Genomic DNA, 25,606 nt, shown 5'->3' with positions numbered 1-25,606 from the left:
CCAGAGGTAGTGTGTGTGTGTGTGTGTGTGTTACTGTGTGTGTGTTACTGTGTGTGTGTTACTGTGTGTGTGTGTGTGTGTTACTGTGTGTGTGTGTGTGTGTGTGTGTGTGTGTGTTACTGTGTGTGTGTGTGTGTTACTGTGTGTGTGTTACTGTGTATGTGTGTGTGTGTGTGTGTGTGTGTGTGTATGTTACTGTGTGTGTATTACTGTGTATGTGTGTGTGTGTGTGTGTGTGTGTGTGTAATGTGTGTGTGTGTGTGTGTGTGTGTGTGTGTGTGTGTGTGTGTGTGTGTTACTGTGTGTGTGTGTGTGTGTGTGTGTGTTACTGTGTGTATGTGTGTGTTACCGTGTGTGTGTGTGTGTTACTGTGTGTGTGTGTGTGTGTTACTGTGTGTGTGTGTGTGTGTGTGTGTTACTGTGTGTGTGTGTGTGTGTGTTACTGTGTGTGTGTGTGTGTGTTACTGTGTGTGTGTGTTACCATGTGTATGTGTGTGTGTGTGTGTTACCGTGTGTGTATTACTGTGTGTGTGTGTGTGTGTGTGTAATGTGTGTGTGTGTGTGTGTGTGTGTGTGTGTGTGTTACTGTGTGTGTGTGTGTGGGTTACTGTGTGTGTGTTACTGTGTGTGTGTGTTACCGTGTGTATGTGTGTGTGTGTGTGTGTGTTACTGTGTGTGTGTGTGTATGTGTGTGTTACTGTGTGTGTGTGTGTGTTACTGTGTGTGTGTGTGTGTGTGTTACTGTGTGTGTGTGTATGTGTGTGTTACTGTGTGTGTGTGTGTGTGTGTGTGTATATGTGTGTGTTGATAAATGTGTGTGTGTATGTGTGTGTATGTTAGTGTGTGTGTTGATAAATGTGTGTGTGTATGTGTGTGTATGTTAGTGTGTGTGTTGATAAATGTGTGTGTGTGTGTGTGTATGTTAGTGTGTGTGTTGATAAATGTGTGTGTGTGTGTGTATGTGTGTGTGTATGTGTGTGTTACCGTGTGTGTATGTTTGTGTATGTTAGTGTGTGTGTTGATAAATGTGTGTGTGTGTTACTGTGTGTGTATGTGTGTGTATGTTTGTGTATGTTAGTGTGTGTGTTGATAAATGTGTGTACATGTATGTGTGTATTCGCGTCTTCTATTTCTTTATCTTCTTTTGTCGATCCAGAAACTTCTGTCTTCTCTCAACTGGGATTTCATCCAGACTGATGCCGTGGTTACTGGCCCTGACAGACAGACACACAACATGACCTCAATCAAATCGATCATGTGTTTCACTAACGAGCTCATCATGATGAAGTGTGTGTGTTCTTACCCTCCGCTGAGGTCTGGAGGAACAGGAAGTGGTTTAGTGAAACCATCTCGACCCATCAGCCAATACGTGTCCTCTGTGCCTTTCACCTGCAAAACAAACATCATCACTGAAGGTGATCAGTTCTGAAGCTGATCAGCTGATCAAAGACTGTAAGGAGCTGTGAGGAGCTGATCTGATTGGCTACTGGAGGTCACCTGATGAGGACATTTTTCCAACAACACTGTACAGACTACAGACAGAGACAGACAGCTGCTGAATCTGTTTCAGATGAAACTTTCCTTTAATAAAACAGTGAACTGATAAACTGTTTGGAGTCTGCAGGTGAGCGTACCTGAGCTTTCCTGGTGTCTATGTGGTATCCCAGTTTGAGACTGGTCAGGACCTTCACTGTACTCAGACTGATGTGGATTCTGTAGGCTGCACCAATCCATCACAATACAAGAAGATCATTGATTAGTTATTGATCTGGAGTCAGTTATCATTCAGACTCCAACAGAAGAGAAATAAATCTTCAGCTCAGATAAAAATCTCAGTTTGCTTCATTAACGGCTGATCAAACATCTGATGTGTTTAACGTACGAAGTCCGCTGGCTTCCATGTGCGACGCCGTCGTCACTGTGTCTCCAAACAGACAATACCTGGGCATCATCAGACCCACCACACCTGCCACCACCGGGCCTGAGGAGAGACAGACGGGTGTGTGTGTGTATTATATACTGTAACATGTTAAAGAACAACTGAGAAAAAACAAACAGCTTGTTTGATCCTGAGTCCCGACTGACAGAAAAAAAAGTGCTGCAGACACGAAACAGTTGAAATACATCAGTGTGAAAGTCCACAAATCTATAGATTACACTTGTGACTATTTCACAAACTGCCCTGAGTCTGTGTTGGTGTATATATATGTATATATACTGTATATGTGTGTGTGTGTGTACCTGAGTGCAGTCCGATTCGTATCTTTACTTTAATCTCTGGCATGTGTTTGATCTTGAAGGCTCCGATCGAGTGCAGGATGTCCAGAGACATGTTGGACACTTCGCCTGCGTGTTGATTCCCGTTTCTGTTTGGAACACCTGAAGCCACCATGTAGGCGTCTCCGATAGTTTCTACCTGAAATAGAAATATATAAATATGAAGTGATGCCTGCCAGATAGTTCAGGCAGCCCAACTCAAGCTGCTGCACCACCTACATGCCATCCTCCTCTCACTGTAACATAAATCCAACGCACCCTTATTATCATGGCAGCGTATTTAAGCCGTCAGTGCTTTGCTCACAATTTGCTGCCACATTGCCTGCATGCTTGCTGCCATTGCTGCTGCTGCTGTTCATATAACATTTCAAAAGCAAAGTCGCTGCACATCAGTCTGATCGTGTTGCTTTGGGGGTTTGAGGAAGGAAACTGTGTTTGTGTCGCGTTGCCCTGCTGCTTCCTCTGGGTCACCCAGAGCACCGACACTCTGATCTGCGTTAGTTTATCATTTCAGCTGCGGGACACAATGTGTACTTCAGGGGCTGAGTCTGGAGCTTCGTGCTGCGGTGGTTCAGGATTGGCTTTAAGTGTTTACTCCTTGTGAGATGGCAGGAATATCCGCTTCAGTCACCGAGCAAAGATTTGCTGCTTGTGCTTTTATGCATGTATATCTAAACATAAACCTGACAAGCCGGTGGTTTGTTACACAGAAACATCTGAGAAGTCGTCCTTGGAAACTGTTTGGAAAAGGGCGGGCACTTTCAAAAAATACTTGGCAGGTGATTGGATGAACCATCTGTCTATCACCATCTTACTTTGTGAGGAAGCTGGATTCCTGAGATCACAAGATCACACAAGAATCCTCACAGGACGCTGATTGGTCCAAACCACTGATGGTTTGGACAAAAGCAAAAAACTTGAAGCATTACGAGACAGATTCTCACATGATCTTGTGATGTTGTGATCTCACGAATCCAGCTGCCTCACAAAGTAATCTAAACGTAGCCTGGATGCTAACGCTGTTCAGTCACTTCTCGCTTCTATCTGCTACTGTGGGACCAGCAGGGCTCTTCAGTGCAAGTGTTTCGCTGTCAGTGGAACACTTGAGTGTGTAAATATTCAATATTTTTGTGTTCTAGTCCTGGGATTTAACACCCAGATTTTGTAGGCTACATCGCTGTCTGTAATAAAACCTTTAATTTCCCTCCCTCTTTATTATCAGCCAAGATCAACGTCAACATTCAAGCACCAAGCTTGTTTAACCAGCACGGCGCTTTAGCTGGACATTCAGGCGCAAATGCCGAAAGACTGAGCCTCTGTGGAAAGCTACGAAGCTGGAAGTTCACAGACTGTACCTTAAAGATCTCATGGGTACCCTCAATAACATGGTGAAGGCTGAGAGATCCTCTTATTTTGCTAATCAGTTCTCTGTCAACAAGAAAAACCCTAAAGTCCTGTTTGATACTTTAAATCATATTGTCTCTCCCAACATCCCTAAACTTCCGATCTCATCAAACAGTGACTGCAATAACTCTCAAATATTTTATAGACAAGGTTGCAAATATCACGGCAAACATCTCACCCATGTCCAGTCTGCTTACTAGTGGCTCCTCAAATCCAGCCGTCTTGGACTCCTTTTGTCCAGTGTCCATGGATGATATAGCAGCCCTGGTAGGACAAATGAAACCCTCCTCGTGCCCAGTGGATGTCCTACCAACCACTACCAACCACTATGTTTTTAAAGGTCTTTAACTGTATCGGACCCTGCATAGCCGATATTATAAGCAGCTCTCTCCTATCAGGGTGTGTCCCAGTTACTTTCAGCAGACTATTGTTCAGCTTCCATCAAAGAAATCAAACCTGGATCCCTCCCTGCCGCAGAACTACAGGCCCATTTCAAAACTCTCTTTCTTTACCAAAATTTTAGAAAAGACTGTGGAGAAGCAAAGGAATTACACAGGGGGTTTGATACATCTCAATCTGGTTTCTGTAAAATGTACCCCACTGAAACAGCTCTCCTGAAGGTCTCAAATGACATTTTAATGGCTGCAGATGCCGGAGATTGTTCTGTTCTAGTACTATTGGACCTTAGGACAGCGTTCGATACTGTGGACCATCACATTCTGATCCACAGGCTAAATCACCTGGTGGGCATCTCTGGGACTGCATTGGAGTGGTTCTCCTCATATCTCATGGATAGATCTTTGTCAGTCTCTGTAGGTGAATTTGAGTCAGACACTGCAGCTTTGTCCTGCAGTGTTCCCCAGGGATCAGTCTTGGGACCCATTTTACTCTCCATATACATGCTGCCACTGGGACAGATCATCAGCAGTTTCAAGACCGTCTCCTACCATATGTACTCTGATGACATCCAGTTGTACTTTTCATTTAAACCCAATGAGCTTCACAAACTCTCTGAACTTAACAGCTGTTTAAATGCAACTAGGAACTGGATGGCAAACAATTTTCTGCAGTTAAATGCAGAAAAAACTGAAGTCCTGATCTTTGGCCCTGATGATCTTCAGTCGGCAATCAGGCAGAACCTTGGTGCCTTATCTTCATCCTCCTGGTCTTGCCTGCACAATCTTGGTGTAATTTTTGACCAGTCCATGAGTTGTGAAGCACATGTTAAGACGCTAACTAAATCATGTTTCTTTCACCTGAGAAACTCCAGTCTGTGGTATCAAGAAATGAAATGGAGATGTTAATAAATGCTTTATCTCATCACGTTTGGACAACTACAACTCCTATATATTAATCTCTTTGCACTGGCTTCCAGTAAATTTTAGAATTCATTTTTAAATTTTAGTGCTCACTTATAGAGCCCTACATGGCTCTACAGTACATTAGTGACCTTCTGCACCCCTACACCACTAGTCGAGCTCTGAGATCCTCCACCCAGGGCTTTCTAAGTGTACCTTCTACATGTTTTAAGACCAGGGGGGATCAAGCCTTCTAGTCAGCAGCCCCTCAGCTTTGGAACATTCTTCCAACAAGCTTAAGGTCCTTGGATAATGTAGACTCCTTTAAAAAGCAGCTAAAAACCCATTTGTTCAGACAGGCATTTGGGTAGTGTGTGCTATTTTATCTTAATTTGTCCATTTTATCTGCTCTACTTGTGTATTTTATCTGGTGTCTTTGCTTTTCTTTATTCTGATTTTTATTTTATTTTATTTTTATTTCACTTTATTTTATATTATTTTATTTTATTTCTTTGACTACAAAGCACTTTGTAATTTTATTTTATTGTATTTCTTTGACTGTGAAGCACTTTGTAACTGGTGTTGGTGAAAGGTGCTATATAAATAAACTTTGCTTGCTTGCAAAGTCATCCGTGGTATGTTACATTATTACACCAGCTTAATTAACATTCATTCAGGGTGAGATGCTGATAAACCCCAAATGAAACTCGTCTGTTGTCTGGACAAAGTTCTCTGTGTTCAGCCAGCAGAGTGAGGATTCTTCTTTACTGAAACAATCTAGTCCATCATGTAATGTCGATTTCAAAGAGTGGAATCTCGCACTTAAACTGAAAGCACCAATTTATGAAACTAATTATGGAAAACTCATCACCATAATGGTTTTTCTATCAGGACTTCTGGTTGTCTGGTACATAAAGCTCAAAGTAAATATGCTACAGCCACTGATGCTATATATAATTTACAATTTATACTCAGTATCTAAAGTATATATAGTATATACTATATAGTATAAATTAAATACAAATATATTAATTAATTGATTAATTAAATACTATTATAAAAATGAATCAGGAGCTGTGTTTTCTGATTTGTGAAAATGCTATCACACCTCATTCAAAGCTTCAGAGGATTTAACAGGCTCAAAGCTGTTTGTGGTCACTAATCTATATATTTATTATCTATTTATTTATGAAGCCTTGTTGTCCTTTGTTAGGTCCGAATGTGGAATGTTCTTTGAAAACATTCTTAATGAATTAATTTTCTCCTGCATCTCATTTACACTATTTTATACAAATCAAGATGGCGCTGCTCTGTGGCGACACAGACATCAGTGTGCTGCAGTATTTCTTGCTGTTTCAGTGATTGTTACCTTGTTGGACATGTTTTATGTACAATCTGCATTAATATGTACATGAACAACAAAAAGGGAGTGAGTATGGTGAGTATGGTGAGTATGGTGTGCTTTTAGACTCTTTTCATGGCAGCTGTGAACTTTTTGACAGCTGTCAAACAACCTGAACCAGTTTCTGCTACACAGTGAACAACCCGGAGATACAGTACACATGAAAGGTGCTTCTGTCCTTTCACAAACACACAAATCCCCAGAGACCTCTAATCTCTAATAGGCCTGCCCCAGGAGATACAATCATCACAGCAACAGAGAGTGAGGAAAAGACGCCGGCCAACATCCCAGTCTTCAGGATATTTTTCAACAAGCCATAATCAGTCAGGCACAAAAAAATCATGTTAGACTGCGCTCATGTTCTTCACCCTGAATATCAGCTCGTCCTCTCAGGCGGACGGTGCAGAGTTCCCTTAAGCAGACACAACCGTCTCAAATATTCCTTTGTCCATTAAAGCCCTCAACACCATCTAGGCTGTAATGTGTAGATGCTGCAGCTGTAGTTCTGGTTGTTGATCACAGTATTTATTTATTTATTGTAATATGTGCACACTTTTATGATGATGATGCAGAAGGGCACGTGCAACTGATGGACGGATGTATTTGTTGTTGTTGTTTTTTATACTGCAGACATTGTGAAGTTCAAGGCAAATTTCCCACTCGGACAATAAAGTGTATCCTATCCTGTATCGTAATGGTAAACAAATGATAAATATTTCAAAATACTCACTGTGCCCCTAAAATAAGCGTGAGCCTTGGAGGCTCCCATAGCTGCTGTCCCTCAGTCGCAGCTCTGTTGATCTTCTTGTGCTCATATCTTGCTAACATTTAGTTTTGGTAATTTCCTGTTTCATCTGGCATGTGCTTTATGTTGCTTTCAGTGGTGATACTGTACTCACATTTTAGACATGTAGACTATTGGTTTTGCAGTGTAATTCCCTGTGTGTTGCTTTGTTTTGGGGGTTAATCTATACACCAGTCAGATTTAAAGCCACACTTTTTGCCAAACTAATCTCATGCATGTATTATTGATCACCTATTTTGCTTCAACAATGATTGAAGCATGTCTGAGCCGAGCCTTGAATTTGTTATTTACTGCATGACTGAATGTGTCAGCTGTTTGCTGCATATCAGGTGGACCGCTGGGTTTAGATTCTTACATCTAATTTCATTAGATATTATTTTCCCGTCATGGTTCAAGGTGCTTAGTAGGGCAATGGCCACACGGCGGCTGGTGCCAGGCTCACTTATAGCAGATTCATCATAATTGAACTGGGCTCTGCATGTAATGCAGTTTTGGGGGGAAGTTAGTTTTGTTGTTCTGCACTTCCTGCTGTGTGAGATGAATGTTTCCAGTGGGGAGAGACGAGGTCAGAGCCTAGATGCCAAACACTAATACTGCATCTATATTCTACATTTAAATAATAATAATAATAATAATAATAATAATAATCTACCCCACGTGAGTTGGCTGACTGATAGATAAATATATTTAAGTCATATATACATTTGTTATTAAAGATAAATCCAGCATTTAGAGGTCAAATGTCAGCTGTACATGAAACTTTAAGGTTCCTACCTTGTAGACATCATGAGTCGCAATGATGGCATCAAACATCGTGTAGAGGTCATTCAGCAGGTCAACCACCTACACACACACACACACACACACACACACACACACATACACACACACACACACACACACATATATACACACACATATATACACACACACACACACACACAAAGTTTAGTTCAATAAACAGATCATGTCGATATCAGTAGATATAACAGTGACTATGGTGATATCGGCCGATATAACAGTGGCTATGGTGATATCAGTCGATATAACAGTGACTATGGTGATATCAGTAGATATAACAGTGACTATGGTGATATCGGCAGATATAACAGTGACTATGGTGATATCGATCGATATAACAGTGACTATGGTGATATCGGTAGATATAACAGTGACTATGGTGATATCGGTAGATATAACAGTGACTATGGTGATATCGGTAGATATAACAGTGACTATGGTGATATCGGTAGATATAACAGTGACTATGGTGATATCGGTAGATATAACAGTGACTATGGTGATATCAGTAGATATAACAGTGACTATGGTGATATCAGTAGATATAACAGTGACTATGGTGATATCGGTAGATATAACAGTGACTATGGTGATATCGGTAGATATAACAGTGACTATGGTGATATCGGTAGATATAACAGTGACTATGGTGATATCAGTAGATATAACAGTGACTATGGTGATATCAGTCGATATAACAGTGACTATGGTGATATCAGTAGATATAACAGTGACTATGGTGATATCAGTCGATATAACAGTGACTATGGTGATATCGGCCGATATAACAGTGACTATGGTGATATCAGTAGATATAACAGTGACTATGGTGATATCGATCGATATAACAGTGACTATGGTGATATCAGTAGATATAACAGTGACTATGGTGATATCGATCGATATAACAGTGACTATGGTGATATCAGTCGATATAACAGTGACTATGGTGATATCAGTAGATATAACAGTGACTATGGTGATATCAGTCGATATAACAGTGACTATGGTGATATCGGCCGATATAACAGTGACTATGGTGATATCAGTAGATATAACAGTGACTATGGTGATATCAGTCGATATAACAGTGACTATGGTGATATCAGTCGATATAACAGTGACTATGGTGATATCAGTAGATATAACAGTGACTATGGTGATATCAGTAGATATAACAGTGACTATGGTGATATCAGTAGATATAACAGTGACTATGGTGATATCGATCGATATAACAGTGACTATGTGTCAGAGTCTGCTCTCCCCCTCACCTGTTGCTGTGGGAATCATCCAATCATCCAATCATTCAGTCTCACTCTCTGCTCTGCCACACCCCTCATTAGTTCAACCACCTTCACCTGGCGCTCCCACCTGCTCATCATCTGCAATCAGCCAGTATATAAGCTGCCTCGGCCCACTCCCTCCTTGTCAGATTGTCTACGCTACTATGCTCAGTCATCTTGCTATCTTCACTGGACTGCCTTCCCGGTTTCTGATCAGCTTGTCTTCGACCATCGCCCCTCGTCTCTGCCCCGGTAAACCCACCAGCCTTCTGTCCCTGACTCTGAGTTCTGCCTGCCTGTTCCCTGGTCTTTGTCTGCTGTGGGAGTGGAAGATCGGGGTTCAAAAACTGTGTTTCTCTGACCGTGCTAATATTGCCCTGACATTGTGTGAAATAGAGACTGCAAAGTTCATACCCGTGTCATTTGTGCTGCTATTGGGTCCAACCTATACCCGTTACAGTACAATCTGACCAATTATGGATCCAGCGCACGAACCCTCACCGCTGAGTCGCCTTGAAAGGATTGAAGGTGTCCTTCAACAACATGAGGCCATGATGACAGCAGCAGTGACTGAAACCAAACAGGCAGCAGCAGCCCACGAGCAGGCGCTAACAATGTTAGCTGGACAGCTGCAGCAGTTAACAGCCCTGCTAACCCAAGCCCCTCAAGCCTCTGGGGCTGCTTCTCCTCCTGCTCCGTCTGCTACTGCTCCTGCACTTGCTCCAGCCCCTTTGCCACCCGTGGATGCCCCTGAGCCCCAGGTGGGAATCCCGGAGCGCTACGAGGGTGACCGAGAGACCTGTGGCCCTTTCCTCACCAACTGCTCTCTCCTGTTTGCTCTGCAGCCCCGCACCTTCGCCACTGAGGGAGCGAAGGTTGCATTCGTCATCAACCATCTGACGGGCAGAGCTCGGTTATGGGGGACAGCCGAGTGGGAGAGACGGTCACCAGCCTGTGCTTCCTTTGACCTGTTTGCCACAGAGCTTCGTAAGGTGTTTGGCTTTGATACCTGTGGTCCTGAGGCAATCGGAGGTCTGATTGGACTGAAACAGGGCGAGAGAACAGTGGCAGACTACTCCATAGACTTTCGCACCAGAGCCAGCCGAAGCAAGTGGAACAACTCGGCCCTCTGTGACGCATTCCTCCACGGGTTGGCCGACTACATCAAGGATGAACTGGTTTCCCATGACCTGCCCACCACGTTGGATGGGGTGGTTGAGTTGGCCACCCGCATCGACCTCCGCATCCAGGCCCGGCGACGAGAGAAGCATCAAGGGGGAGGCCATCGCCCTCTGCCGTCCCGCTCCCATGGGGGTGCCGTCGCAGCCAACTCTGCCTCCTCCTCAGCTCTGCAGACAGGGGATCCTGAGCCTATGCAGCTGGGACGCACCTCCCTCACCCCAGAGGAGAAGGAGCATCGCCGTAAGGCCAACCTCTGCCTTTACTGTGGAGCAGCAGGGCACTTCATCTCGAGATGTCCAGCAAAAGCCAGGGCTCATCAGTAATGGGGGAGATCCTGGTGAGCCCAACTTCCCTAGTGTCTCCCCGTCCCCAAAGAGCTCTGCTCCAGGCCCGGCTCCTCCTTCCGGACGGTCCCCACACCATGGCTACCTTCATTGACTCTGGGGCTGATGCCTGTATCATTGACGAGGAGCTGGCCCTTCAGTTGGGGCTCGGGCGGGTTCCCTTGCCACAACCGGTTCCCGCTAGAGCCCTAGATGGACACATCTTGGGCAACGTCACACATCAAACCTCCCCTGTCCATCTGCTGCTCTCTGGCAACCACCACGAAACAATCCAGTTTCACATCCTGAGCTCACTCCGTCTGCCTCTCATCCTGGGGTATCCTTGGCTCCGTCTTCACAACCCTCACATCGACTGGGTCACGGGGGCCATTCAAGGGTGGAGCCCCTCCTGTCATCTCAGGTGCCTGCAGCAAGCCTCCTTGCCACTTCACTCCCCCAGCCCCAGCTCCTCGCCCGATCTCTCCAGGGTGCCGCCGGAGTACCATGACTTCTGCCTGGTCTTCAGTAAAGCCAAAGCCACATCTCTGCCTCCGCACCGTCCCTACGACTGCGCTATTGACCTCTTGCCTGGGACTTCACCCCCCAAGGGGCGCCTGTACTCCTTGTCTGAGCCCGAGAGAAAGGCCATGGAGACTTATATCAATGACTCTCTGGCTGCGGGTCTCATCCGTCCTTCTTCCTCTCCTGCTGGGGCGGGTTTTTTCTTCGTGGAGAAGAAGGACAAGACCCTGAGACCCTGCATTGACTACCGAGGGCTAAATGACATCACTATCAAGAACAGGTACCCGCTGCCACTCATCTCCTCCGCCTTCGAGCTGCTCCAGGGGGCCACCATTTTCACCAAGCTCGACCTGCGCAACGCCTATCACCTTGTCCGCATCAGAGAGGGAGACGAGTGGAAGACGGCCTTCAACACCCCGACAGGGCACTACGAGTACCTCGTCATGCCATTCGGCCTCACCAATGCCCCCGTCGTCTTCCAGGCCCTGGTAAACGACGTTCTTCGGGACATGCTCAACCGGTTCGTCTTTGTCTACCTGGATGACATTCTCATCTTCTCCCAGTCCAGAGATGAACACATTCACCATGTCCAAGCCGTCCTCCAGCGCCTCCTTGAGAACTCCCTGTTTGTTAAAGCTGAGAAGTGTGAGTTCCATGCCTCCTCAGTGTCCTTCCTGGGGTACATAGTCGCAAAAGACAGTGTACAGATAGACCCAGCTAAAGTCTCTGCCGTCACCTCCTGGCCTGTTCCTGAGTCCCGCAAACAGCTTCAGTGCTTCCTGGGTTTTGCCAATTTCTACCGCCGCTTCATCCGCAATTACAGCTCCGTGGCAGCTCCTCTCACCGCCCTGACCTCCTCCAAGGTGCCTTTTCAGTGGTCACCTTCCACTGACAAAGCCTTCCAAACTCTCAAGACACGGTTCACCTCAGCACCCATCCTTCAGATGCCCGACCCTAATCGCCAGTTCATTGTGGAGGTGGATGCCTCTGATGTGGGGATAGGGGCTGTCCTGTCCCAGCGCTCTGCCACTGACCAGAAGCTCCACCTATGTGCCTTCTTCTCTCGGCGTTTGTCGCCTGCCGAGAGGAATTATGATATTGGCAACAGAGAGCTGCTGGCGGTGAAGATGGCTCTTGAAGAGTGGCGGCATTGGTTGGAGGGTACCAAAGAGCCTTTTCTGGTCTGGACTGACCACAAGAACTTGGAGTACATCCGATCGGCTAAGAGACTGAATTCCCGCCAAGCCCGTTGGTGCCTGTTCTTTGCCCGGTTCAACTTCACCCTCTCCTACCGCCCTGGGTCTCGTAATGCCAAGCCCGACGCCCTGTCCCGGCAATTCCAGAGAGCGGAGGAATCTGGAAAGGGGCCAGAGCCCATCCTCCCTGGGTCCTGTCTTATCGCCGCGGTGACCTGGGACATCGAGGAGAGGGTGAGAGCAGCGGCTGAGGGACAGCCTGGTCCCAGCTCCTGCCCGCCAAACTGCTTGTTCGTCCCTCCAGCCTTGAGGTCAGAGGTGCTGCAGTGGGCCCACTCCTCCAAGCTCTCCTGCCACCCTGGTGCTCGACGGACACATCACGCCCTCCTCCAGCGCTTCTGGTGGCCCAGTTTGAAAGAGGACACCCAGGACTTCGTCAAAGCCTGCCCGGTCTGTAATCAACACAAGACCTCCCGCCGGGCCCCAGCAGGACTTCTGCAGCCTCTTCCTGTTCCCCACCGCCCGTGGTCCCACATCTCCATGGACTTTGTGACAGGCCTTCCCTCTTCTGAAGGCCATACTGTCATCCTGACCATTGTGGACCGCTTCAGTAAAATGGCCCACTTTGTGCCTCTGCCCAAGCTCCCTTCAGCCAAGAGAACTGCTCAGTTGGTCCTGCTCCACATATTCCGTCTTCATGGCCTCCCTGTCGATGTGGTGTCAGACCGTGGGCCTCAATTTGCCTCTGTTTTTTGGAGAGAGTTCTGCAGTCTCCTGGGTGCCACCGCCAGTCTGTCCTCCGGCTTCCATCCTCAGACCAATGGGCAAACGGAGCGCATGAACCAGGAGTTGGAAACGGCCCTGCGGTGCATGGCCTCCCAGAACCCCTCCTCCTGGTCCTCACAGCTGTTGTGGGTAGAATATGCCCACAACTCCCTCATCTGCTCTGCCACCGGCCTCTCTCCTTTCCAATGTGCATACGGCTATCAACCACCGTTGTTCCCCACCCAGGAGAAGGAGGTTTCCTGCCCGTCTGTCCAAGCCTTCATCCGCCGCTGCCGCAGAACCTGGCTCCGGGCCCGTTCCATCCTCCTTCGGTCTGTGGACCGCTACACTGCCGCCGCCAACCGCCGCCGCACCCCTGCACCTACTTACCAAGCGGGTCAGCGAGTGTGGCTCTCCACCCGAGACCTGCCCCTCCATGTGGAATCCAGGAAGATGGCACCTAAACACATTGGACCCTTCACTATACAAAAAGTCATCAACCCCGTTGCAGTACGGTTGAAGCTCCCGCGCTCTATGCGCGTCCATCCAACCTTCCATGTCTCCAAGGTGAAGCCGGTCCATGACAGTCCCTTGGTCCCTGCAGCACCACCACCACCTCCTCCACGCATTATTGACGGGGGTCCAGTCTACACGGTGCATCGCCTGATGCGCTCCCGCCGGCGGGGGAGAGGCCTTCAGTACTTGGTGGACTGGGAGGGGTATGGCCCGGAAGAGAGATCCTGGGTTCCTGCTCGTTTCATCGTCGACTCCAACCTCATTGCTGATTTTCATCGGTGTCATCCTGACCAGCCAGCTAAGATGCCTGCCCGTCGGGGAGCCCGCACTTTGCCTCCACCAGACCGGCCTCTGGGGGACCGTTCCTTGGGGGAAGCTACAGATGACGGAGAATCCCTCCACCAGACCCCCTCCACCCACCCGGCTGAGGAAATGGACTGGTCCGACTCCCAGGAGTTGTAGTCCCATCTCCTGCCCTGTTTATAGTGCCTTTTTTGGGATGTCGGGAGCCATCCCTTGAGGGGAGGGTTCTGTCAGAGTCTGCTCTCCCCCTCACCTGTTGCTGTGGGAATCATCCAATCATCCAATCATTCAGTCTCACTCTCTGCTCTGCCACACCCCTCATTAGTTCAACCACCTTCACCTGGCGCTCCCACCTGCTCATCATCTGCAATCAGCCAGTATATAAGCTGCCTCGGCCCACTCCCTCCTTGTCAGATTGTCTACGCTACTATGCTCAGTCATCTTGCTATCTTCACTGGACTGCCTTCCCGGTTTCTGATCAGCTTGTCTTCGACCATCGCCCCTCGTCTCTGCCCCGGTAAACCCACCAGCCTTCTGTCCCTGACTCTGAGTTCTGCCTGCCTGTTCCCTGGTCTTTGTCTGCTGTGGGAGTGGAAGATCGGGGTTCAAAAACTGTGTTTCTCTGACCGTGCTAATATTGCCCTGACATTGTGTGAAATAAAGACTGCAAAGTTCATACCCGTGTCATTTGTGCTGCTATTGGGTCCAACCTATACCCATTACACTATGGTGATATCGATCGATATAACAGTGACTATGGTGATATCAGTCGATATAACAGTGACTATAGTGATATCGGCCGATATAACAGTGACTATGGTGATATCAGTCGATATATCAGTGACTATGGTGATATCAGTCGATATATCAGTGACTATGGTGATATCAGTCGATATATCAGTGACTATGGTGATATCGGCCGATATAACAGTGACTATGGTGATATCGGCCGATATAACAGTGACTATGGTGATATCGGCCGATATATCAGTGACTATGGTGATATCGGCCGATATATCAGTGACTATGGTGATATCGGCCGATATAAAGCAGGGTGTACCTCGATGGGTTCACTGAGAGCTGAGATGGTCGTGAATCCAACGATGTCACTGAAGTACAAAGTGCAGTCTGAGTAATGTTCAGGTTGGACCGGCTTCCCTTTCTTCAGAGCCTGAGCCACAGACCTGAAACACACATTCATGATTAATTATTATAATAAAATGATATATAATAATATTATATATAGTAATAATCATTTAATAACATAATTATTAATATTTATTAAATGTTGTTTATATAATATATATAATAAAAACACATGTTTAATAATATGATGATAATACGATGAGAGGTGAGTGTGGTTGGCGTTCAGCTGCAGGAGAGAGAGGTGGAGACGGCTCATGATGAGGTGATTAGCACAGCTGGTGCTCATTGGTTAATTATTCTTTCCCTTTAAATGCAGTAGCGTGCTGGACCTCAGACAGACGGCCGTGAGATATTGTTTGACTGAAGCCTGTAAATATTATTTGAGGGACTGGGTGACTGAAAGCGCCAGAAGAAGCCGGAGAACCAGAGGAACACGGTGGAAGCATCGTGTATTTATGTTAAAGTGTGTGTGAGCGGTTTTGAATAAAAGCGTGTAGTCGGTGATCAGACTGTCGTGTGCTGAGGGAACTCATGGTGGGTTAGCCCTAACCCTAACCCTGCTACATATGAGTTCTTATTTATTGATGTTATCTGATATGTTTTTAGTTTCTGTGAGAAATGAACAGCAGTTACAAACAGGGGGTGCTGCCAGAAAAATAAGCAATATTACCCGAGATGGTAAGATTTGGACAGATTAAGCCACGATGTCCGCAAACTCCACAGACGTTTTTAAGCTAGTAGCGCCGTAGCAACAGACAGCTGATGGAGGAGGCCGGAGTGGAAACTGAGATAAACTCTAATCTAATCTAATGGTTAAGTTTAGCTGCGTCTGGGGGAGCTGGGTAACGATGAAGACTGGAGAAGGGTTCAGGTTTTTCAGTGTGTGTGTGTGTGTGTGTGTGTGTGTGTGTGTGTGTGTGTGTGCGTGTGTGTGTGTGTGTGTGTGTGTGTGTGACTCGTCTCAGAGTTCAATCCACTCGGTAAAGGGTCCGTTTTGTTTTCCCAGCAACTCCTAATCAGTTCAGTTCAATCCAGTTTCACAAACATAAAAGAGAGACAACTCAAAGTCCGCTCCGGGTTTTCACTGCAGATCCCCACAAAACAAAACAAACCACAGACACTAACAAAGCAACACAGTACATAAAATAACACCAGCAGAAACATCAGATACGTCGAACCACCGAGTTTAACTAAATATCTTCAAACGTTGCAGTTACGGCTGAAAATGACAACAGAACAAAACAAGTTTGCTTCGTTCACAGATCTCTGCAGTTAAAATTAACCACCAGTCGTCTATCTGGAAGAGACTGTTGTTGTTAGCGTGACGTCACGGTCTGTAGTTCTGATGAATGGTGGAGTAATATTTTAGCGACGAGGCTTTTTTCATTTGAGCACGGCGAGGTGTGCTGACGTTCTAAATGTCTAGTCAACCAATCAGAACCACCTGTTGTATAACACGAGTTTTCTCTGAGAACAAAATGTAGAATCTGAAACCATTTGATTTTAAGATTCAGGATCCGACGCTGAAGGTTTGGAGAAGGTTGACATTTGAGCTGCATCGTGTTTTTTCTACACAGGTGATCTGCACACCTCCAATCATCTGCTGCTGCCTTCACAGTCTGCTCACATAATCAGACATTTTAAAATATGGTGTTTAAAAAAGAAGTGACAAACTTCAGATCCTGATGAGCAGTGAAACAGGAAGTAGAGGTGAGAAGGAAGTGGCTCCTAGTCGTGTTTTCTGTTCACAGCAGCCTGTTAGTCAAATAAAACTGTCCTGCTGCTCTTTGTTTGATGTCACAGATGTGACGGAGGAAGGAGAATCATGGGAGTCGAGGAGGTGGTGCTGACATCCACCGGGTTTCTCTGCTGTGCCAAACCTGTAGTTTATTTGAGTTTTAAAGGAAAGTTGTCTTACTTTGGCAGGAGCTGTCCCACTAGTTTGTCTGTCTTGCTTCTCTCAATCTCCAGTTCATCAGTTCGTTCTCTGATCAGATCCTCCAGGTTTGAACTGTACTGCTCCAACATCCTCAACATGGAGTCGATGATGTTCGCCCTCTTCCCTCTGTTGATGCCCCGAAACTGCAAACACACAAAACTCATGACGGGTCTTCTAGTAATTCAGGAAAAATCTGAATATACATATCTGAGCTGCTCAGGAGTCTAAAAGGTCTTTTTGATAGCAGTTTGTGAAGTTCTGTAAATGAACCAGCAGGTGGCAGCAGCGCAGCTCGTCTCACCTGTTTAAAAATGTCATCGAAGCTCGGCCTCTTACTCGGATCCTCATTCCAACACTCGTTCATCAGACTGAGACACTCGGCAGGAGCCTCATCCACCGAAACTACAGGTCTGCAGAGAGGAGGGGGCTGCTTCAGACGCTCCACGATCTCTGAGAGACAGACAGGTGGAGAGACAGACGGGTGGTCAGACAGACAGGTGGAGAGATGGACAGGTGGAGAGACAGACAGACGGGTGGAGAGACAGACAGGTGGTCAGACAGACGTCCTGTCTCACCGTGGGCGGGCATGTCCATCATGGCGTATGGCAGCGTCCGAGAGATCACTTCCTGTATGATGATGGAGAAACTGAAGACGTCTCCGGCAAACGAGCCTCCTCTGACCGGAGACCTCAAAAGCTCCGGAGCCGTCCACAGCAGCTCTGAGAGACAGACGGGTGGAGAGACAGACAGGTAGGGTTAGACAGACATGTAGGGAGACAGACAGGCAGAGAGAAAGACACGTAGGTTTTAAGTTTTCACCCTGTGGATCTTCAGGGAGGTTGAGGCTCTGAGAGTGAAGGATCATGGGAAGGCCGTAGTCAGTGATTTTCAGAACAAAACGTCCGTCAACCAAACAGTTTGTGGACTTCAGTCGACCGTGACTCAGACCTCGTAGATGGAGATACCTTATTCCCTGAAACACACCGACAGCAACGTCCATCATCAATAAATGAAGATTTAAACCTCTAATCAATGTCAGAGACCAGAAACAACAAACAAATCATCAATAAATGATGTCAGAGACCAGAAACAACAAACAAATCATCAATAAATGATGTCAGAGACCAGAAACAACAAACAAATCATCAATAAATGATGTCAGAGACCAGGAGCCTGAACCATGACGCAGGTTCAACAGATCCAGGATCTTCTGGTTATTTGGCTTCACTGAGCTGAACATGGTCCATCCAGAACCAGAACTATGAAGCTGTTATCAACCAGCTCAGTCTGGTTTAACAGCTACGAGCGCGTTCATGTGAAAGAGACGGGTTGTTACGAACGACATCATCAGAACCATGAATGAAGTTCTTCATATGATACGAGATGAAACAGTGAAACCAAGAACCTGCAGATTCAACCGAGTGAAATGTAAACGAGCCTGTAATCATACAACAAACACTAGAAATCATAAATAAATAAAATTAAAGCTGCAAGCAGCGTTGGTCGGGACCTCACACTCTGGCCCGTCGGGATCAGATCATTTTGCTTTTTAAAAATGAGGGATATTTCTTACAAGTGTGGTGTGCTTTTATTTTGAAAGTGTGATTGACATGTGTACTGTCAGGTGTGTAGAGACAATAAGTAACTGCAGCTGGACACAGAAAAATACTCATATATTTGAATGGAGAGTGTGAGCGAACCCACACCTTTTTGAACATTTACTGCTTCCACATAGTTTTAGATACAAACTTCATTTGAACTTTAAATGAGTCACGAGACTTTGACCTACAAATCTTGAATTTACATGTGTTTTCTATCTTTTACTGATTTTGAGATATTAGAGTGTGAGTTTTAAAGTCTTTTCTTGCTCCTCCTGTGATTTTATAATGAGTGTGTATTGCAGAATGTTTCACAGCACTGAGGGAGTGACATCACCAGGAGCAGTTGGAGAGGAGGATTTTAGAGTACGCTTCTGGTGAAATATCCTCATAAATCCCATGACTTTGGCCAAATCTTACATTAAAAATCATATTTCAGTAGGAAATTTCGAATCCATTGATACAGGTTTGAAAGTGGTCAGACTTATAGTTTAGACGTCAGAAGCTTCTGTTTGACACAAAGTTCGTGCCCATAGATTGCCTCCTCATTGGTTTACATTGTAAGGGTGATGTGGCACTGCAACTTTCAGGGCTTATTAAATCCAAACCGTTCGAGTTATTACAAAGTTTTTAACAACTTTTTTTTAGCACAGTGTCATAAGTCATCTATTAAAGCTGATACCATTAACGCCCTCGGAGGAGATAGCGTTTGTTCGGGGGCCAAAATTGAGGCAAAGACTTATACTGAAAGGCTAATTGCAGACTTCCTGTTGGATTTAGGTCAGGGGTGTCAGTGTATGATTTGTAGGTCTTAATGAGACGAATAATTGAGTTTTGGTTTGATCTCTCTATGACATTCCTACAGGCTGTGGCAGACATTTTAGTCACATAGGTGGCGCTAGAGAGCACATTTTGGCACTTTGGGGGTTAATTTTTACATTTTATCAAATATTTTACCAGACCTGATGTGCGTGCCAAAGTTGGTGAGTTTTTGAGCATGTTTAGGGCGTCAACTTTAGGGTTTAAGTGGCGTAATAATGAAGAAAGAAACAAACAAACCAACACATGAAAAACAACAGGTTCCTCGTCTAAGGGCAATAGTAGTCCTCTGCCTTTTGGGTTCGGTTCCTAAAAATACATGTAGGAATTATTCTATATGACTGAAGTATAGAGGGAATATTTTTACTATTTAGAAACCATCTGAATATGTCACATAACAAATTTAAAGTTGCAGTACACGACATTCAGCCACTAGATGTTGCACTTTAGCACCAACATCTCAGATTGTTGTTTACTCAATAAAGTTGGAAAAAAAAGCAGTCCCTGAACCGACAGCTAAAGAAACTCAGATCAAACTAGGCAGCGCTGATCAATTATGGATCAAGACTCTGTTACTGTGTTGCAAATGTTTTCACAAACATATTTTAGTGAAGTGAAGCTGTTGAGAAAGTTTGTGATGCAAACGCCATCTTGTAAGCAGATGTGGAAGACACGGAGGGACTCACATGCACTAACATGCACGCTTACACGCACTAACATGCACTCTCACATGCACTAAAATGCATGCGTGGCCAGACTGGCTATCAAAACAAAGAACAGAGAAGCTCAGATAACAACACACAGAGGGAGTGTGACTTCATTCGCTGCTCAGGTCACCATTACTCCACTATATCTTTACATATCAAATATATTGTTGGCTGACATCTAGTGAGGCTCAAAGTCATTTATTGCATCTTTAAAAGTAACGTCAGACTGTTTCTGCTACTGAAGCAAAGAGTGTAAAAGTAGTTAATGACTGATGATTTATAATCATGGAGCCAATGAACAGTGAGGATTATTGTTCTCTGGTGTTTATCTGCAGTTGTCTGATGTTATTCTGACTGCAGCGATGAATCAGAGAGTAAAATCATCCTCACTGTCAGCTTCACTCCAGGAGAAAATCAACTAAACTATTAAAATATGTGTTTAGTGTCATAAATGATCTCCGTTTGTTAGAAGCTCTGATTTAAAACAGAAACATGGAGCAACATGTTTCCACTGACCTATAAAATATATATTGATCTTTTTTAAAAGTCACTTTATAGTAACTCAGGACTTTTGTCCATGTCGGGATCCTGTAGGAATGATGACTCTTTATTTCCAGTGATCTGATTGGTCAGTGGTCGGGGGTGTTGATCCTCTGAAGTTAACCCGTTGCCATGGTGATGAACCCTGGTAAGAAGTGAACCACTAAGTTACACCTGAAGTTACCTCACTAACCCCAAACCTGCTTCATAGTACAGACCTCTGACACAACAAACAAATTATTATTATTAATTATTAGTTATTATTACAGTGTTCATTATTATTAGTATGATTACAACTGATTATATTATTATTATTATTATTAATACAACTAATTATGTCGTTATTAGTACAACTGATTAGAGGTTATCTCTAAAGGGCCAACCACAAGAACTATAACATAACATAACATAACTATAACTAAAACCTAACCCTATAACAATAACTTTAATGATAACGATGTGAGCATCCACACTGATGAACAACAACGTTCTATAAACAGTTGGGTTAGGGTAGCGCTGCGTGCTCCAGCTGTGTCTGCAGCTCAGGAAAATGGATATTGATCACTTGTTACTGCTTTATGTTGCACAGAGAAAGAAAAAGAAAGTCAGAAGCGTTCAAAGGCGGCTGGTGATTCAGTGTGTTGCTCAACATATTTTGGGACTCTAGTTGCTGTGATGTTCCAGTATTTACAGACCAAACTGCACCGACAGACGGTAGCAGTCGCTGAAGCATAATGTGCAAAAGCGAACAGACGACTAACTACTTTATTGTGCTGTGGCAGGAACACACAGTATGAACACTGATCTAACTTCATCATTTCTTTTGACATTATCATGCAGAACAAAGTTCCAGCATCACTGTATAATAAAGAGACACAAACCTATCTGAAGCAATCACCTCTGGGTGTCATTCTGCTCTAGTTTACAGTGCATCAGTCCGCAGTGAGAAAGGAGCAAAACCGCATTAAAATACATAAATATTAATAAATAAAGGCATCAGTCAGTTTCCAGAGTTAAGATGATATATGCAGGTTTGGAAATTTGATTGGAAATTTCGGGCTAGATGCAGACTTTGTCGGGCTGTATGGTTTAGAGGGTGGATTTTGATTGGCTGTCAGTGTTTCTATTGGTCGTCAAATCACTCTGAAAGTGATCCCACAGATATCGTTCACTACTGTCTCTCCACCATCAACTTGAGTTAGATATTTATATATTTAGTTATTGTTATAGTTATTGTTCTTGGTGTGGACGGCCCTTAACACAGAGGTCATCTCTAACAGACGTAGTGCCAGCACCACCTTGATAAGATCCATCAGCAGGGACGACTTGAACATCCAGTCCAGCCTCATGTCGCCGTCAGCCAGCAGGTCCGCCAGGCTGCCTCGAGGACAGTGTTCAACCACCATGGCAAAGATCCCCGAATCCAGGAACAAACCCAGGTACAGGTTCAGGTTCTCATGCCGCATTTCCCTTAACTGGAGAGGAGACAGATAGTGTACTGGAACTACATGATCAATACACTGTCAGAATATAATCAATAATACTCAGGAATATGTGTCTACTGTGTGTCTACTGTGTGTTTACGGTTCATCAAACCTGACTGAAGAGACTCTGGGTGTTTTGATTGACAGCTGTTATTGTATTTGATACAGGGATCTTCTTCAGCCAAACCCAGTCACCCTGGTAACAACACAACCAATCAGAATGCAGGGTCAGTTTGTAATTTAGCACAGACAGGTGAGTTAAACAGACAGACAGGTACAGGTGTACCTCCAGTATTCCTATATTGGAGCTCTCAGGTGTCGCCAGGATGTAGCTTCGACAAATTGAGCGGATCGGAGTTTTGACTTCTAGAAGACTCCTCATGATGGACTCATCGTTCAGTTTCTACAAAAGCAACAAGAAGATTTGTTTGTTCCCACACTTATCCTTGTTCCCACACATATCAATGCTCTACGTGTTTGTTCCCACACATATCAATGCTCTACGTGTTTGTTCCCACACATATACACACTCTACGTGTTTGTTCCCACACATATCAATGCTCTACGTGTTTGTTCCCACACATATACACACTCTACGTGTTTGTTCCCACACATATCAATGCTCTACGTGTTTGTTCCCACACATATCCTTGTTCCCACACATATCGATGCTCTATGTGTTTGTTCCCACACATATCAATGCTCTACGTGTTTGTTCCCACACATATCCTTGTTCCCACACATATCGATGCTCTATGTGTTTGTTCCCACACATATCAATGCTCTACGTGTTTGTTCCCACACATATCCTTGTTCCCACACATATCAATGCTCTACGTGTTTGTTCCCACACACAACCATGCTCTTTATGTTTGTTCCCACAAATATCCATGCTCTATGTGTTTGTTCCCACACATATCCTTGTTCCCACACATATACACACTCTATGTGTTTGTTCCCACAGATATCCTTGTTCCCACACATATCAATGCTCTATGTGTTTGTTCCCACACATATCAATGCTCTATGTGTTTGTTCCCACACATATCAATGCTCTATGTGTTTGTTCCCACACATATCAATGCTCTATGTGTTTGTTCCCACACATATCAATGTTCTATGTGTTTGTTCCCACACATATCAATGCTCTATGTGTTTGTTCCCACACATATCAATGTTCTATGTGTTTGTTCCCACACATATCAATGTTCTATGTGTTTGTTCCCACACATATCAATGCTCTACATGTTTGTTCCCACACATATCCACGCTCTATGTGTTTGTTCCCACACATATCCACGCTCTATGTGTTTGTTCCCACACATATCCACGCTCTATGTGTTTGTTCCCACACATGTCAATGCTCTATGTGTTTGTTCCCACACATATCCATGCTCTTTATGCTTGTTCCCACACATATCCATGTCCCCACACATATCCACGCTCTACCTGTTTGTTCCCACACATATCCATGTTCCCACACATATCCACGCTCTACCTGTTTGTTCCCACACATATCCATGTTCCCACACATATCCACACTCTACGTGTTTGTTCCCACACATATCCACACTACGTGTTTGTTCCCACACATATCCATGCTCTACGTGTTTGTTCCCACACATATCAATGCTCTACGTGTTTGTTCCCACACATATCAATGCTCTATGTGTTTGTTCCCACACATATCAATGCTCTATGTGTTTGTTCCCACACATATCAATGCTCTATGTGTTTGTTCCCACACATATCAATGCTCTATGTGTTTGTTCCCACACATATCAATGCTCTATGTGTTTGTTCCCACACATATCAATGTTCTATGTGTTTGTTCCCACACATATCAATGCTCTACATGTTTGTTCCCACACATATCCACGCTCTATGTGTTTGTTCCCACACATATCCACGCTCTATGTGTTTGTTCCCACACATATCCACGCTCTATGTGTTTGTTCCCACACATGTCAATGCTCTATGTGTTTGTTCCCACACATATCCATGCTCTTTATGCTTGTTCCCACACATATCCATGTCCCCACACATATCCACGCTCTACCTGTTTGTTCCCACACATATCCACGCTCTACCTGTTTGTTCCCACACATATCCATGTCCCCACACATATCCACGCTCTACCTGTTTGTTCCCACACATATCCATGTTCCCACACATATCCACACTCTACGTGTTTGTTCCCACACATATCCACACTACGTGTTTGTTCCCACACATATCCATGCTCTACGTGTTTGTTCCCACACATATCAATGCTCTACGTGTTTGTTCCCACACATATCAATGCTCTACGTGTTTGTTCCCACACATATCCATGCTCTACGTGTTTGTTCCCACACATATCCACGCTCTACGTGTTTGTTCCCACACATATCCACACTCTACGTGTTTGTTCCCACACATATCCATGCTCTACGTGTTTGTTCCCACACATATCCATGCTCTACGTGTTTGTTCCCACACATATCAATGCTCTACGTGTTTGTTCCCACACATATCTATGCTCTACGTGTTTGTTCCCACACATATCAATGCTCTACGTGTTTGTTCCCACACATATCAATGCTCTACGTGTTTGTTCCCACACATATCTATGCTCTACGTGTTTGTTCCCACACATATCAATGCTCTACGTGTTTGTTCCCACACATATCTATGCTCTACGTGTTTGTTCCCACACATATCTATGCTCTACGTGTTTGTTCCCACACATATCTATGCTCTACGTGTTTGTTCCCACACATATCTATGCTCTACGTGTTTGTTCCCACACATATCTATGCTCTACGTGTTTGTTCCCACACATATCTATGCTCTACGTGTTTGTTCCCACACATATCTATGCTCTACGTGTTTGTTCCCACACATATCCACACTCTACGTGTTTGTTCCCACACATATCCATGCTCTACGTGTTTGTTCCCACACATATCCATGCTCTACGTGTTTGTTCCCACACATATCAATGCTCTACGTGTTTGTTCCCACACATATCCACGCTCTACGTGTTTGTTCCCACACATATCCATGCTCTATGTAGTATAAGCAGTATAAACAGTACTTCGTATAAACAGTATAGAGTATTTAGAAGGAGGTAAACATGGAGGTGAAAAGTTTGAACCTTCTTGCTGACTTGAGTGTCGATGAAGACGATGTCGTCCAGAGTCAGGATGAGTTTGGTGGTGTTCGCTGCTCTCCTGAACTTCCTGTACAGACAAAGATTCTGATCAGTCCTGATCCAGTTCACATTTCATCAATAAATAATTTCTGCTGAT

The 25,606-nt window shown here is 44.8% G+C and overlaps 1 protein-coding gene across 1 annotated transcript in view; it reads right to left on the bottom strand.

Moving 5' to 3' along the window:
- Nucleotides 1-596: 596 nt before the first annotated feature.
- The window catches only part of LOC137174581 (retinal guanylyl cyclase 2-like), a 48,175-nt gene continuing 23,165 nt past the window's right edge, over nt 597-25,606 (bottom strand). Inside the window, exons 10-24 of the mRNA XM_067579968.1 lie at nt 25,453-25,537; nt 22,600-22,716; nt 22,426-22,509; nt 22,128-22,304; nt 17,985-18,138; nt 17,741-17,884; nt 17,467-17,615; nt 17,145-17,308; nt 15,141-15,264; nt 7,961-8,029; nt 2,242-2,416; nt 1,883-1,981; nt 1,635-1,720; nt 1,304-1,389; nt 597-1,214 (exon numbers count right to left, since the gene is read on the bottom strand). Coding sequence (XP_067436069.1) covers nt 1,127-1,214; nt 1,304-1,389; nt 1,635-1,720; nt 1,883-1,981; nt 2,242-2,416; nt 7,961-8,029; nt 15,141-15,264; nt 17,145-17,308; nt 17,467-17,615; nt 17,741-17,884; nt 17,985-18,138; nt 22,128-22,304; nt 22,426-22,509; nt 22,600-22,716; nt 25,453-25,537 — 1,801 coding nt within the window. The 3' untranslated portion in view covers nt 597-1,126. The remainder of the gene's footprint in view (nt 1,215-1,303; nt 1,390-1,634; nt 1,721-1,882; nt 1,982-2,241; nt 2,417-7,960; nt 8,030-15,140; nt 15,265-17,144; nt 17,309-17,466; nt 17,616-17,740; nt 17,885-17,984; nt 18,139-22,127; nt 22,305-22,425; nt 22,510-22,599; nt 22,717-25,452; nt 25,538-25,606) is intronic.

This window comes from Thunnus thynnus, chromosome 22, assembly GCF_963924715.1.
Source record: "Thunnus thynnus chromosome 22, fThuThy2.1, whole genome shotgun sequence".
NCBI classification, from domain to species: domain Eukaryota; kingdom Metazoa; phylum Chordata; class Actinopteri; order Scombriformes; family Scombridae; genus Thunnus; species Thunnus thynnus.
Note: the sequence above shows the minus strand (reverse complement) of the source record. Positions and strands in the feature narration are given on the sequence as shown.